The 14,542-nt window shown below is 42.0% G+C and overlaps 1 protein-coding gene across 12 annotated transcripts in view; it reads right to left on the reverse strand.

The window, feature by feature from the left end:
- Positions 1-14,542, reverse strand: part of LOC121508239 (nuclear factor 1 X-type-like) — a 165,944-nt gene that overhangs the window by 75,377 nt on the left and 76,025 nt on the right. For all 12 annotated transcript variants that reach the window (XM_041784961.1, XM_041784954.1, XM_041784962.1 and 9 more), the window contains one exon: positions 13,675-14,206. In XM_041784961.1, the coding sequence (XP_041640895.1) occupies positions 13,675-14,206 (532 nt within the window). The remainder of the gene's footprint in view (positions 1-13,674; positions 14,207-14,542) is intronic.

Genomic DNA, 14,542 nt, shown 5'->3' on the forward strand with positions numbered 1-14,542 from the left:
TGAAGACTGAAACACATACTTTTATCAGTCATCGTTTGCAATATCAATAATCAATCATGGTTAATGTTGGTGCAGTTTCCATCAAGAGACATTCAGTGAAAAACTCTGATACAACACCTGCATAACAGATAAATAAAAGTTGCCTGTTTCAGTTTCACAGAAAGACAATACAAGTACCCAGTATTGGGCAATTTCTTATTTTTAATATGGATGCACAATATTATCGGCAGTATATCGGTATCGGCTGATACTAAGATTTATGCCAATCTGTATGGCTGATAATGTGATGTCATAATTAAGCACACGCGATGACGCCGGACGTGTGCCAACAACAAACTCAACATGTTGGCTGTGTGAAGAAAGTTTGAGGTGTGGAAACAAGACAGCAAAGTAACTGTTTGCGTCGCTTGTAAATTACATGTGATGCGAGGAGGAGCTCGACAACACGCCTTTATTTTGCATCTAAAAAACTGTCACCCTGATGACTACAAGGACTTTCTTAAGATAAAGAATGACAAAACTTTGTGCCAGGGAAAACAGCCTCTCCTTAAGTAATCCAACAAAGCTAATAAATTCAGAAGTGACCACAGAAAGGTAAGGAGCTGAACAGGAAAATCATTGCATTTATAGCTCTTGATAATCAGCCTTTCAGCATGGTAGAATAAACAGGCAACCGTGGGCTAATGATGGATTTAAAGCCCCGCTACATTATACCTAGCAGGCGCTTATAGCCTTACCTGAACTAAAAACTTTTTCAATCATGAAGAGAAGCTCCTAGTTAAAGAAAAACATACACTATATTGCCAAAAGTATTGGGTCATCTGCCTTGACTCGCATATGAAATTAAGTGACATCCCATTCTTAATCCATAGAGTTTAATACGACGTTGGTCCACCCTTTGCAGCCATAACAGCTTCAGTTCTTCTGGGAAGGCTTTCCACAAGGTTTAGGAGTGTGTTTATGGGAATTTTTGACCATTCTTCCAGAAACACATTTGTGAGGTCACACACTGATGTTGAATGAGAAGGCCTGGCCTTCAGTCTCCACTCTAATTCATCCCAAAGGTGTTCTATTGGGTTGAGGTCAGGACTGTGTGCAGGCCAGTCAAGTTCATCCACACCAAACTCTCTCATCCATGTCTTTATGGATCTCGATTTGTCCACTGGTGCACAGTCATGTTGGAACAGTAGGGGCCATCCCCAGACTGTTCCCACAAAGTTGGGAGCATGGAATTGTCCAAAATCTCTTGGTCTGCTGAAGCATTCAGAGTTCCTTTCACTGGAACTAAGGGGCCAAGCCCAGCTCCTGAAAAACAACCCCACACCATAATCCCCCCTCCACCAAACTTTACACTTGGCACAATGCAGTCAGACAAGTACCGTTCTCTTGGCAACCACCAAACCTAGACTCGTCCATCAGATTGCCAGATGGAAAAGTGCAATTCGTCACTCCAGAGAACGCGCCTCCACTGCTCTAGAGCCCAGTGGTGGCGTGCTTTTTCCCCGCTCTGTCATTTTACGTGGCCTACCACTTCGTGGCTGAGTTGCTGTCATTCCCTATTGCTTCCACTTTGTTATAATACCACTGACAGTTGACTGTGGAATATTTAGGAGTGAGGAAATTTCATGACTGGACTTGTTGCATGGGTGGCATCCTATCACAGTACCAAGCTGGAATTTAATGAGTTCCTGAGAGCAACCCATTCTTTCACAAACAGTCTGCATGCCTAGGTGCTTGATTTTATACACCTGTGGTCATGGAAGTGATTGGAACACCTGATTACAATTCTTTGGATGGGTGAATGAATACTTTTGGCAATACAGTGTATTAGCTTCACCACGGATATAACGACATCAAATGTCCGTCCTGTTAGCATGTTGAATGGATATGACGATTTCACTCTTAAAAAGCCTGTCCTGCAGTCAAAGGAACGTTCACTCAGTAGCCACAATTGCAGCCGCTTTTGATAACATATTTCGGATATAGAAAATATAGAAAAAGGAATGCATGTTGTCCTATGTGACAGTGCGCGAAAAATGGCAAAAGCTATGATGGACTTTTGTGTGCCAAGTCTCCCGTGCACGGCACACACTTTGCAGCCAGCTGTGCATGAAGGTGTCCTGTCTCCAGCATTGGAGATGTGGTTTGCCACTGGATTGTTACAGAGCTGTTTACAGTGAAATGCCCATTAAACTTGGTTGCTTAATTAGTTTGTGCTCAGAATCAGGAGAACAACTTCGGTTGAAATTTTATTTCTTTTTTTCATCTCGAGTCTCAAAAATTTAAAAGCATATTGAAGCCCTGAACGACAGCTAGATTTTTTGCATTTAAGAATCTGACTTTTTGTTGTTGTTGTTATTTAAAGCACTTTTGTCAGGAGTATCTCAAGGTGCCATTCTGCAAACTGGCTGAGTAATAAGGAAAATCAACCTAAATGTATAAGCTATTTCTCTTTTTGCACTGTGGAGCTCAGTGTCAGCAGGTTATTTTGCTGCTTTTTATTGCCCTCAAGGATGCAGATGACTTTGGCTGCACTGTAAAATAATGTACATGTAACCCAAGGACATTACTGTTAAGTTTTTCATTAGTGTATGGCTGTATTTGAAAAACAACAACAACAACAACAACAACAATACATCCTTCATTTCTGATAAGATTCAAATGTTTTGTCTGTTTCTAAAAAAAACAGACTACCAATATTTAAAAAAAAATTGTAGTACAGGATAGTACTGGTGTTTTTAACAGTGGAAAAAATGTAATTAAATATCGGTATTGGCCAAAATGAGTTTTAAAATTTCAGCAAAAATCCAATATTGTGAATCCCCAATTTTTAATCATCCTGTAACAGTAGTGGTACAGATAAAAGCCAATGAGTATGTACAAACTAATTCAAAATACTGTAAAAGTTTCAAAGTCTGCATCACTTTCCATCATCAGTTCTTGCCCTCTTCTTTTCCTTTCCATGACACTTGACCAATGGGTCTGTCTCTTTTGCTCTACAGCTGCTTTACTAAAGCTTCTTTCTGATACTATCAAGCATAAAATAACAGAGATTGTCTTGTTTTAAAGCATGTGGTAATAAAAAGGTATCAAAAATGATCACAACCTTATAATGACTCAGAGCATCAGCCTCCGTTAAATGAGCTGAGATTAGAGATTGGACAATATTAATATTTAAAGGAAATCTGCTGTGATGGCCTGTAGTCACATGAATCTTCACTTGGTCAAGCTTTTATGGGACTACCCCTCAGCTTTGTGTAAATGTGTGTGTTTGAGTGTGTGCATAGCAGCTGCCCCTGTAATGGGATATTGAACTTAAAGTACAAGTGCAAAAAAATACAAACACAGACAAGTGTCCTCACTCTTTAGTATACAATCTGGCTCTAAGAATCAGAAGTCTATATGTCAGCTGCTCGTTTTGTTTGTACTTGCACAGGGTGGAGCAGATGACCATACATTACTTTCATACGGGAAGCCATGCACTCACACAAAAGCAAACAGTCAAGAAAAAGTATATTGCAGTAAAACTTCAAGAAATAACCCGTCTTGAATTAATTTCATCCCTCAGTCATATTGTGGTCTACTGATGGTTTTCAGCATCAGTCATAAAAACATATTGCCTTAACAGATGCACGTTGCTGCACATATTATAATCATAAATTTAAATATCATACATGTCTTGGCAGGACATGCAGAGCCAAATGCGTGCAGCTGAATATTTGCACGCCGCAGGAAAAAAAAAAGCATTGTTCAAAAATCATATACGCTCATATATTATACATTGAAAATACATCTCTATGCTGTCTTTCTTCCTCTGTCGCTCTCACTCTCCTGTGTTCTCTCATGTGGGAGGCAGCACTGGGCACCCAGCCATGCCACATCAATATGCGTACTGGTGAAAAGCTTCCCCTGTTTCACCCGTGCTACAGTCACAGAGGCCTGCAGCAGTGCAATCAGTGGCTTAAGTCACCATTATATGGCAGGTCATGTTAGCTGGTAGTTAGCTAACAAAGGTTAGCATGCTAGCACTCAGTAGGCTAAAGCCAGGTTGGCCCTGTAGTAGCAACCTGCCACGGCGACAGCCCGTTGACGCAGACAGCGTGAGCCAGTGCCACCCTGGAGGCACCTTGGATTCTACCCAGGCAAGGTTCCCAGGGAGTCTTGGTTGCCATGGTGCCAGCCAATTTGGGTCCAATAAACGTGAGGGGAACAGGCGGGTGGCGAGGGAGGGGGACTTTGGGGGGGCAAGGCAGGGGATAGAGAGATGGAAAGGGGGGTCTCTAAGAGCTATGACTACATTAAATACCAATTCTGTAATAGTAAAGAAGTGAAATAAAACAGACCTCTTTAGATAAAGACAGACTGATGGAGGGGTATGTAAATGACATCATTGATAACCTATAAAAGACAAATGATGAACAGAGAAATTGGGAGGGTATCTGCGCTGGGTGCAACTGATAACCTGCACAAAGGGCTTTTAAAAGAGTCTCTTGGCAATGTGAATAAAAGAGATGATTGTTTAGGTCTTCCATTACTCTTCAGATGGATTTAAAAAGTATCAGATCAGTCAAGTTAAAGCGATGTCTCATATCTAACGCAGCAAGGCCACTTCTATACCAAGATGTGTTTTTGGGGAATGAAAGGCAAGTAAAAAGACAATTTTTTAACATTCACATTGAAGTTGGCAAAATCAATCATGAGCTACATTAAGCTTTGAAATATGCCACTCAGTCTTGGCTTGTGTTCCTTAAGTCATAATTCTCTAAGTGGTTGAGGTGACTTAACCCTGATCTCTTTACTCATAAATGTATCTCTTCTTAATTAAAAAGTTTACATGACAGAAATGTGCAAAAGAACTTTAAGCACTTTTACACCTGGCTCCCTTAGCTCACAGGCTGATGGGATGAATTATAAACAGCTGAAGCAGAGAGCGTTACACAGCACCTTGCTGCAGCCAGTTCACCAAGATGTCCCTGAGACCCCAAGTCTCTGCTCCATACTCCCTCAGTCTCATAAAAAAAACCTGCTGCAGCTTGGCTCCCTGTAAGACTGTAAATCATGCAAAATAGAGCATAGCAGTCAGTCTGGAAAAAATAACCATGTATAATGAGCAGACAGAGACATATGCACATATGCACTCTCACACACATGCACACCTGTGCGTTCACACACATAAGCCTTGCCAAAAGCACAAACCCCTACTCCGCTTTGTACTAGACACACAAACCCACACTGTCATCGGACTATCCCACAATTCTAACCCCTGAAACACAATCCTTCCCTGAATCCACGCTACTGATAAAGAACAAACAAAAACACACTATCTTTACCCCCACCTTACCCACTCATTAAGACTATGTCCAACTCCCACCTGCTCTGAACCCCTCAAAACTCACACAAACATGAACGAGCGCACACACCAAGCCCATTCCACTCCAAACTCATCCTGTTATCTAAACAAGCGGCGTCCTCTCGTCAGCGTCAGTGGGTTCCTTTTTCTTTTTCCTCAGAGAAAAGAGAGACTCTCCTGTTCACAGATGAATGGAGTCTTTTGATGAAGCGCCGAGCCTTGTTTACTGCCACTCCATTTATTTACCGGCCTGTTTTTCAAGTCGTCATTGAGGGACACTCTACCAAACACCCCCCCAACACACTCCTCACCCCCTCAACCTCACCCACCAACCCCCTCCATCTCATCCGCTACTTAACGGCACCCCCCCCCCCCCCACCACCATCTAAATGCACATACACATATACACACTATCCCCCGTCTCAATCCCATGTTGTTCCCTATCCCATTTCATCCCGCTTTCTTCTCTCCGTCTAGTGTCCTAGATCTGTGTCCAAACTGATTTGAAGCTTACTCGCTTACACAGACGCATGCCAAATTTCGATTCTCTGCATTCTGTTGTGCTTCTCAGCTAGCTCGCTCATTCAAACCCCACCCCCCCACCCCACTTTCTGTCTTCTGTAAACTGCTCTCCTTCTCACGGTGTAACAAAACCAAAAGATGCTCGTATGAAGGTTGGCTTTCAGGAGAACGGATGGTCCACTATGAAAATAATCAACCATTTTTGACTGAAAACAACAAAATCTAGTTGATATAATGGAAAAAAAATGGGGCAAACTTAATTTATGACCAAATCAAATATTCTGAAAATTGCATAAAGTAATGGCAATAAATTTACACGAAGAGATGAGCTTCATTGCACAATATTACTTCTACAATCTTAAGAATAGCTTCTACGCCTGTGAGCAAATATAAGATTTAAAATACCTCAAAAAGGAAGAATGTCAGTCTTAGTGAAGACATACCAACCACATGGCTAGTGGCAAAAGATCTTAGCATACTTAATGATGGAGACACCAAAGAATTAAAGAAAAAAACCTCAGAGTCAACGCTCACAGCCCCATGAAGGCCCGCTTTTATGAAAAAAACAAGGATAATGGTTCTTTTGAGCACTAAATTGTTTGTGCTTACAAGTTATTATACATTTTTCTGTAGCTGCAAACAGGAGTCCAGGGTGCTAATGAGACTAGGGGAGGGCATTCATTTGAACCCTGAAGAGGAATAAAAGAAAAAGGGGAACAAGTGAAAGAAAGAAAAGAAAAGAGAAGAAAGCGAGGATCAGAGGGAGGAGGTTGGCAGGGACTGTGTATGAAAATTTGGCGTCTTCCATACAGAGAGATAGCATCTTGCCAAAAACGGCCGCCGACACAACTCCTCTCAACTCCTCTCGCTCTCTGAACATCAGCGTTATAGTCACCCACATAGTAATTTTTTCTCCTGCAACCCACATGTGCAGAAGTCAATAAAAAACTTTTTTTTCTTTCTTTAATCAGTATTTTTAAGTCCACCTAACTATTTTTTCAACTATAAATAAAAACAGAGATTTTGAATCATTAAAAAAATGAATAAAATGACTAAAAGAGAAGTGACCGTTCTTCGTTCTTTGGTTCAAAAAACACAGTATTGTGACTCTCTCTCTTTAGTATGAATGTGGCTGTTTGGTGCTGAATGGCATTGTTAGCCAGACTTAGTAGCTGATGCCAGGGCCGTGCTGAGAGTACAGCCCGGTGAATAAGCCATGTTCCCTGGCTCTCACTTCTTTCTGGCTGGCCTGCCTGATAGTGAGCATTGGCCATTGCGCTCTTTCTCCTGCTCCTTTCCTCCTCCTCCTCCTTCTCCTCTCTGTCTCTGAGGTCGGGAAACCCTCCGGAGTGGGTATATGGTTTTTGGGGACAGACACATTTCATGGTTGGCGCAGCTACAAAAGCCTGAAAAGAGACCCGGCACTGGGAAGACACAGTATTAATACAGACAATACCACCGCCTCGCTGCTTCTGACTCTCTCTTTTCTCAATAACCGCTTTCTTCTCTTCTCCTCCTTTCTCCCCTTCTCCCCCTTCTTTCCACCCTTTTTTTGCTCTCTCTAGGTTTTTTCAAATAAAAAACAAGAAAAAGCCTACTCAGCGTAAGTAAAGAATGCAGTTTTTATCACTGAGTGCTTAGCTTAGCCTACACCCATTTTTATTTGACAATCGTTAATGTGTTTAAATATGTAATTAAATCTTAACAGGAGGTATTAGACTGGGTTCAGCAGTGTGTGAAAAAGCCCATTTTCTTCTATACAAAATAAATGATACAAATAGCCTTCAATGGACCCCCTTTTTACATAAAAGGGAGATACTGTTTTGTTTCAATATTTTCAATATATCAATTTTAAAAAATGAATGTTTCTGCAAATGTAAAAAAAAAAAGCCTTTAGGAATTTAACACATGACAAGTGATTATAAATCATATCATTTTAAAATGCTAGACAAACAAGGTAGCTGTAATTAAAATGATAAATACCGTACTTAAGTAGAAAACCACAAAGGAAAACACCATTAATAATAAAGAAACATACTTATTTTTGCACTGGTGTAGGATTTCTGTCTTCCATCATTCAGAACTGCATATTCTAAAATTAAAAAGGTCTTTTATTTTAAAAAGCAGACCCTTTCCTGAGGAGAAGAATTAAAAAATCTGAAAGTTCATTTTAGAAAAGGAGACTATCAGTGATAAACAATAAAAGATAAAAGAGGCAAATGGACTAATCTGCCTCATTTGTCTGCACCAACATGATGATGGCCCCTTGATTTCACTGGAATAATCTGTTTACCTCATACATCCCAGTGCTGTAACTCCTCACACAAAAGGAAACAGATGCACATAGTCGAGAAATGTTCAGGGGTTTTACTCTCCCCCGAGTCCGTCACAGCCAAAGAAACTGAGGCTTATGATCGTTATGTAAAAAGCAAAAAAAGAAAAGAGAAAAAAAAAGGAGAGAGCTGTGTCTGGGACAAAGGCACCATGTCACAGAGCATGCCAGTTTTCACTGGTCAATGTAATGGGAGACAAACACAAAAACATTGTCTCTGACTCGAATATCTCATGTTCTGTTTTTTTAAATATTCCCTTGAGTCCGCTTGTGTCATCATGGCCTCATGAGATAAATGTAGACCCTGAGGTTTTGGACCAATCAATGTACGTCTGTGACACCCAATGTTAGCCTTGTGTCTGTGTGAGTGTGTGTGCATGTTTTGGAGCGAATGAGCACACAACAGGACTTTGGCTAGCCTGATACCATTAGCTATCCAAATACACAGACTTTTTTCTGAAGCCAAGAATAGTGTGAGAAGTCTCCCTCTCACTCTGTCTCTCTAATGACGGGGCTCTCCCTCTATCTTAACCCTTCAGATTTGATTTGGAGCCACCTCGACATGCCCCTGATGCCGCATAGAGAGAGAGATGTGCAAAAAGAAGATGCAGCCCCGACTTAACAAGAGCCATTGGCGAATATTTACCGATGCCAAATCCGCTCTGCATGTGGAGAGCTTTTTTTAGCCGGCGTGGGCCCTGTTCCCACCACACACAATACAAAAGCCTCAGACCTGACCGACTCCCTCAGTGTCGAGATTTCATTTAATCAAAACTTCACTGCTGAGGGCCATTCTGAACTGTGCACACACACAGACAAACAAAAACACTTACACACAACAACAGTCCACCTAACCCTTGTGATGTCATGGGAGCAGCAGAGGAGATCCAGGAAGTAATTAACAACAGATTATTTTCACAGGAAAAAAGAGAAACGCTGGAACACAGAGCTGTGGGAACCTGTAGAATCCATCAAAGTATCCTGTCAACTTTTAACACACAACAAGCTATTTATCACATTAGCCATGACTGCCACGATGCTTCTCTTTCTCTCAGCTTTACTTTCTTCCTTTCTCCCTCCTTATTTCTCCTGAATTTCTGTTCTTTTCTCCTTTTAAATCCCTAGAAGTCAGGGAGTTTTCCCCAGAAATGAACACGAGTAGAGTTTTTTATTTGTGAATCCTTCCTGTGGTCATGAAGCTGGCCGGTGGGCTGGCCGCAGTGCTAGGGTTTCTCTGGTCTTTCTCATAGTGCTGTCCAAGGTATTACTATTGCTGCAGCAAGAGAAGGCGGGTTCTGGCAACGTAGACCGCAGAGTGTGGAGCGGTCATGGCAGAAATGGCACGGCGAGCACATTTCACACCTCCCTTGGAGTGACTGCAAATTTCCTGTACTGCACTTTTGATTGGAAACACATTTGAAACATCTTTTCATGATCACACTTAAGGCTCACAAAAGAAAGTAAAGAGAAAAGAAAAGAAAAAAACAAGGAGGATGAGGGCCAAAATATGACTAAGTGCACTGAGCTTACTCAGTTTTTTTAATCTTCTATTTTTCCAACCTTGAATAAATCACAAATGTGCTGAGTTTAAGCTAAAACAGCACAAAGGTTATAAATCAAGCAGTGCACTGAACCTTGAGACAAAACAGCTGACTGATTGAACGATTTCTCCTCAGATGATGAAGAAGTGGACATTAGTCAGACTTCAAGAATTAAATCAAACCTAGAACGCAAGTAAAGATAAAAACACAGTCCCTTAAAGTTCTTGTGTATGGAGGTGACCTTTGGCTCTTCAGGACCAGGGGACATTCACACTGTTATGTTACTAATCTGTCTCTCACAATAAAAAATGAAAACAATAGACAACTTGCCACACTACCCCAGAAGCACTCTTTTAGTTCCCTCTCTATTTTCCACCTGTATTTCAGTTATGATGTTTAAAGACACATCAATCAAGCTGGTTTGCTGCAATTTATCTGAGGTGCCTGAAATTCAGGGAGGAAGGTTGTGTATTGTGGCAGCATGGTTTGTTCTTTTACGGCTGCAGCGTGTTATGCTCCGTAATAGAGAGGATCTCAAAGGCTGGCTGGCTGCAGAACAGCCTGAGAAAGCCTGACGGCAAGCCCAGAGATTCCCCGTGGCAGCTTTTGCCACTCTGTCATAAACAAAACACAAGACGTCTTTCTCTTCTTCCCACACCAACGGGGCTCGGGAGCTGCCAAACAGAACAATCACTATCGCAGCCTCTTTTCCTTTCCAACGTGCTCTCTCTCCCTCTCTCTCTCTCCCTGTGTCTCCTACAATATAAACAAAAGAGATCAGCAGAGGCTTTACCTCTGTGAGAGCAACAATGAGGGCGATGTTTAAGGAGACAAAACAAAAGTGTGCACGGGATCAAAGAGGAGCGAGGAAGACTGAGATGCTAAAGACCGACAAAACGCAAACCAAACAAAAACAAACAATGAGTGCATCTTGTCATTCATTGAGCGACTCAGGCAAAATACGCAACCACACAATACTAGAACGGATAGAAGAGACAGGTACATGCAAGATTTATCCCTGTTTCCCAAAAAACTTACAACTAAAGAGTGAACGTGCTGAAGCTATGTGTAGTGGTTTGCCCTTTGTCTCTCCCTCTGTCCCTTTCTCTCAAGTCAAACTATGAATCCAACCAGGACCTAAACCCGGCATGGGTTCATTGGACGCAGATAAAAGTACCGAGGCACACTGTGTTAGCCAGATAAGATAAAAAAGAACATGCAGTAAGTCTACATTATAAATGGGCAGCACACTGGGCAGCCCCTCTAAGCAGCCATGTGTTTTACTGTACTGCTGTAAACCAAAGTAGGAAGCAATGAGTGCAATGAAATCTGGATAGCCTTCAATTTGAGTAACATATGAACATTTTTTTCATTTACGCTGCACAAGTGTCCTTTTTAGAATCTTTATTTTCTATGAAAGGTAAAACTGCAGTGTTTTCCACTTTTTTAAGAAACCTTAATCAGTATTCTATCTAAATTAGTCAACTTATTATTCAAAGGCTTGATTAAGTCACACGCACCCTATGTCTATCAAGTAAAAAATAAAAATGCATTTATTTTTGTTTCAGCATACAGCATAATATGATTCCCTTCAATTAGATTTTAAAAATTCTACATAAAATCCTCCTAAACTAAGCTACTATTATTGCTAAAATTATGTAGACAAACATATTTTAAAAATCCCTCATATTAATTTCCCCTTTAAAAAACAAGGATGGTTGATGTTACTTTCATTGTGGCATTTACAAATTTGCCTTCAAATTCTGAACTCAATTTAAAAAACACAATTCTCATTTTAAACAAAGTTACAAAGTATGTATAATTCAGAAAAAGGGGGAACGGTGCTCATATTTTTCAACAAGTAGAGCAATAAGCTCTGGAAATGTGACTCTTTAAAATGTGACCCTGCTACTCAATCTACAATATGAACTAATTCAACTGACTTTGTCAGTTGAAAAAAACAACAGAGTATATTAAAACTTTAGAATATAAATGAAGCAAATAATTGTATTTTCAAACAGTGCCTTTTTTCTCAGTCAGCATAAGGACTGCCCGCTACCTACGTTTTTTTCACGCCAAAGACAGACCAACACAGCGAAGCTGGAGCTGCTGCCAGGGTTTGGCTCGGGACGTGTGAGGTGTTTGGCCTGGACCAAGATTTTCTCTATGCGTGTGTGTCAGAGGGAAAGGAAGAGAGTGAGAGAGAGACCAACACAGGGGCTGTGATAGCATTTAGCTACACTCATGTCAGCGGTAACCATAAGACTTGTGTCTAAGCAGAGGGTGAGCATGTGGATCTAGGCAGTGACTGGGTTAAGCTGTACATAAATATAAACTTATAAATATATATGCCTGCGCTGTTGTGTGTTCCTTTGTGTGTGCGAGTATAAAACTGGTTGAGTCACTGTTTGAAATTTCCAGAAAATTCCAGATGAGTTAATATTAGGTCATGAGCGTGTGTTTGTATGTCCGTGTAGCCAACAAATGGTGAGCTAGTATGCGTTCAGAGGGTTTGGCTGTGAAATTTGTTTCATATGTGTGTGTGCGGTTGCTGTGACACTGTTTTTTTTTTTTTTATAATGTGGGGGGAAAACTACAACACAGCCAGCGTTTTGGCTGTGTCTGTAGAGTACACGCACTGGAGGCTACAGCGATGTTTGGCCGAGTGTGAGCGTGTGTATCCATGATGGTGGCTGAGATACAACAATGTTTGGCTGTATCTAACTGTATCTATGATAGTCCTTGGCCGTGAGTGCGTGCTGTGTGGGTGTGTGTACGAAATCGTGACTAAAACCGTGTTTGGCTCTATGTGTGAAAGTGCGCTACAAAGATGACAGAGTTGTTTTTCTTTTTCTTTTTATCAAATGTGTGTATCTTTATTTAGCTGTGTTTGTATGTGTGTATATGGGTGCGAAGGTGGCTGCAATAGTACTGGCTGTCTGTGAGCACGGGCGTTTCTGTGTGTGAGCGTGTGTTTGGCAGCCAGGTCCGACGTGGTGCTAGCGTTCAGGCAGACGGTGAAGGCGACAGCAGCCTGCGGCCTGAGAGCAGGAGACTCGCGGCTCTTCTCTCTCTCTCTCTCTCTCCCTCTCTCTCTCACACACAAACAGACACACACGCACTGGGTTATGGCCAAATGACAATTCCTGGCTACAATGGCCTTATCATGGCACATACACTTAAACAGACTGAGTACAATCTTATAAACAGCCTCTCTCACTCATTGCAAAAAACACTATTTAACAGTGGTGTTCTTCTCATACTAAACACTCACACAGGCATGCAAATTCTTTCCTATAAAAAAAACACAAAATACATGCTCATAAGAAGCCGCAAATGTCTCGTTCAGAAAAATGAACACATGCTTGCCAAACCAGGCTGGCCAAATGCCCTTGACACACACTCACATATTTTTTTTATTACTGTTGATACTATGTTGTCATGTAAACAAACCCCAAGAGACAGAGGAAAAAATAGAAAATAGACTTAAAAGGCAAAAAAAGCAAAACTTTTCTGTGGCTAAGAATACAAAAGCAAGAAGGGATTTTTATTTGATTACCTAGAGGTAAATATTTGCTGTCTTTATTTAGCAGAATACTGTGGGGTAATCAAAAATCTGGAATATACAATTTTCATATAATTCTCATATTCTCTAATTAATTACTAAATAAATGCACTTCTTTTTCTATCCTTAATTTGGAAATTTTCACATGTTTCTAAAACTTTCTAAACTTAAATTTTCATTTATTTTCATTGTCAATCATTTCTCTCTAGATATTTTTTTCATGGTGGCATAAGCAAGTACTTCTGTGTATGTTACTTTGAAAAAGTACATCCATCTGTATGCGTTTGTACACAGGTATGTAAGACCAGTGCTAATGTGTTGGCATCCCTCCCTGTAAGAGTGTACAATCAAAGCTGCCACATACCTGGCGTGTGGACGAAGTAGGCCAAGTAGAGGTCTAGCTCCTTGACGGACACTCCGATGTGGTGCGGCTGGACACACAGGCCAGGGTTGGTGCACTGTGGTGACTTGACCAGCCGCTCCCCGTCTGTGCTCTCTAGGGGGCTGCCCTTGAACAGGATGACCATCACCAGGTCCAGCCGCCACACCTTGTCGGCCTGGCGCAAGCAGTCGATGCGACGGATCTTGCCCTTCTGGTCCGGGTTGGACAGCACGCAGCAGGGGGGCTTTTTCCCTGTGATGGTGAGCACAAAGTCCTCACGGAACTCAGGCCGGATGTCCTTGCGGAGCTTGGCCAGCAGGCGCGAGGCCCACTTCTGCTTGATCTCTGGCTTCTCCCCCAGCAGTTCATCCTTCACTGCGCGCTCTTCCTCCTTGGACATGCGCTTCTCGTGCTTCTTGAAGTATTTGCGCTTGCGGGCCTGCAGGTTGAACCAGGTGTAGGCGAAGGCGCGGACATGGGGCAGCAGGGCCTCGATGAAGGGGTGGAATTCATCCTGGATGAGGGTGGACGAAGGGGGGAGGGTGGATGAGGAGAGGGAGGAGGGGGGGAAGCAGGAGGTAGAGAGAGAGGGGGAGAATGGGGGAGAAAAGGATGGGGACAGAGGGAGTGGGGGTGAGGAAGGGAAGAGAGAAGAGAGGCAGTTAGCACCGGCACGCAGCATGGAGGGGCAGTGCCTGCTCTGTGTGAGCTGAGGGAGAGAATGAGCGAGAGCCACTGAAAGAGAGAGAGAAAGTGAGAGAGAGACAGAGAGAGACAGGAAGTGAGAGAGAGTGAAAGATGCTATACACTCACTGTCTAACACCTTACACTAGCACATACGTTTCATTGA

This window comes from Cheilinus undulatus, linkage group 4 (genome assembly GCF_018320785.1).
Source record: "Cheilinus undulatus linkage group 4, ASM1832078v1, whole genome shotgun sequence".
Lineage (NCBI taxonomy): Eukaryota > Metazoa > Chordata > Actinopteri > Labriformes > Labridae > Cheilinus > Cheilinus undulatus.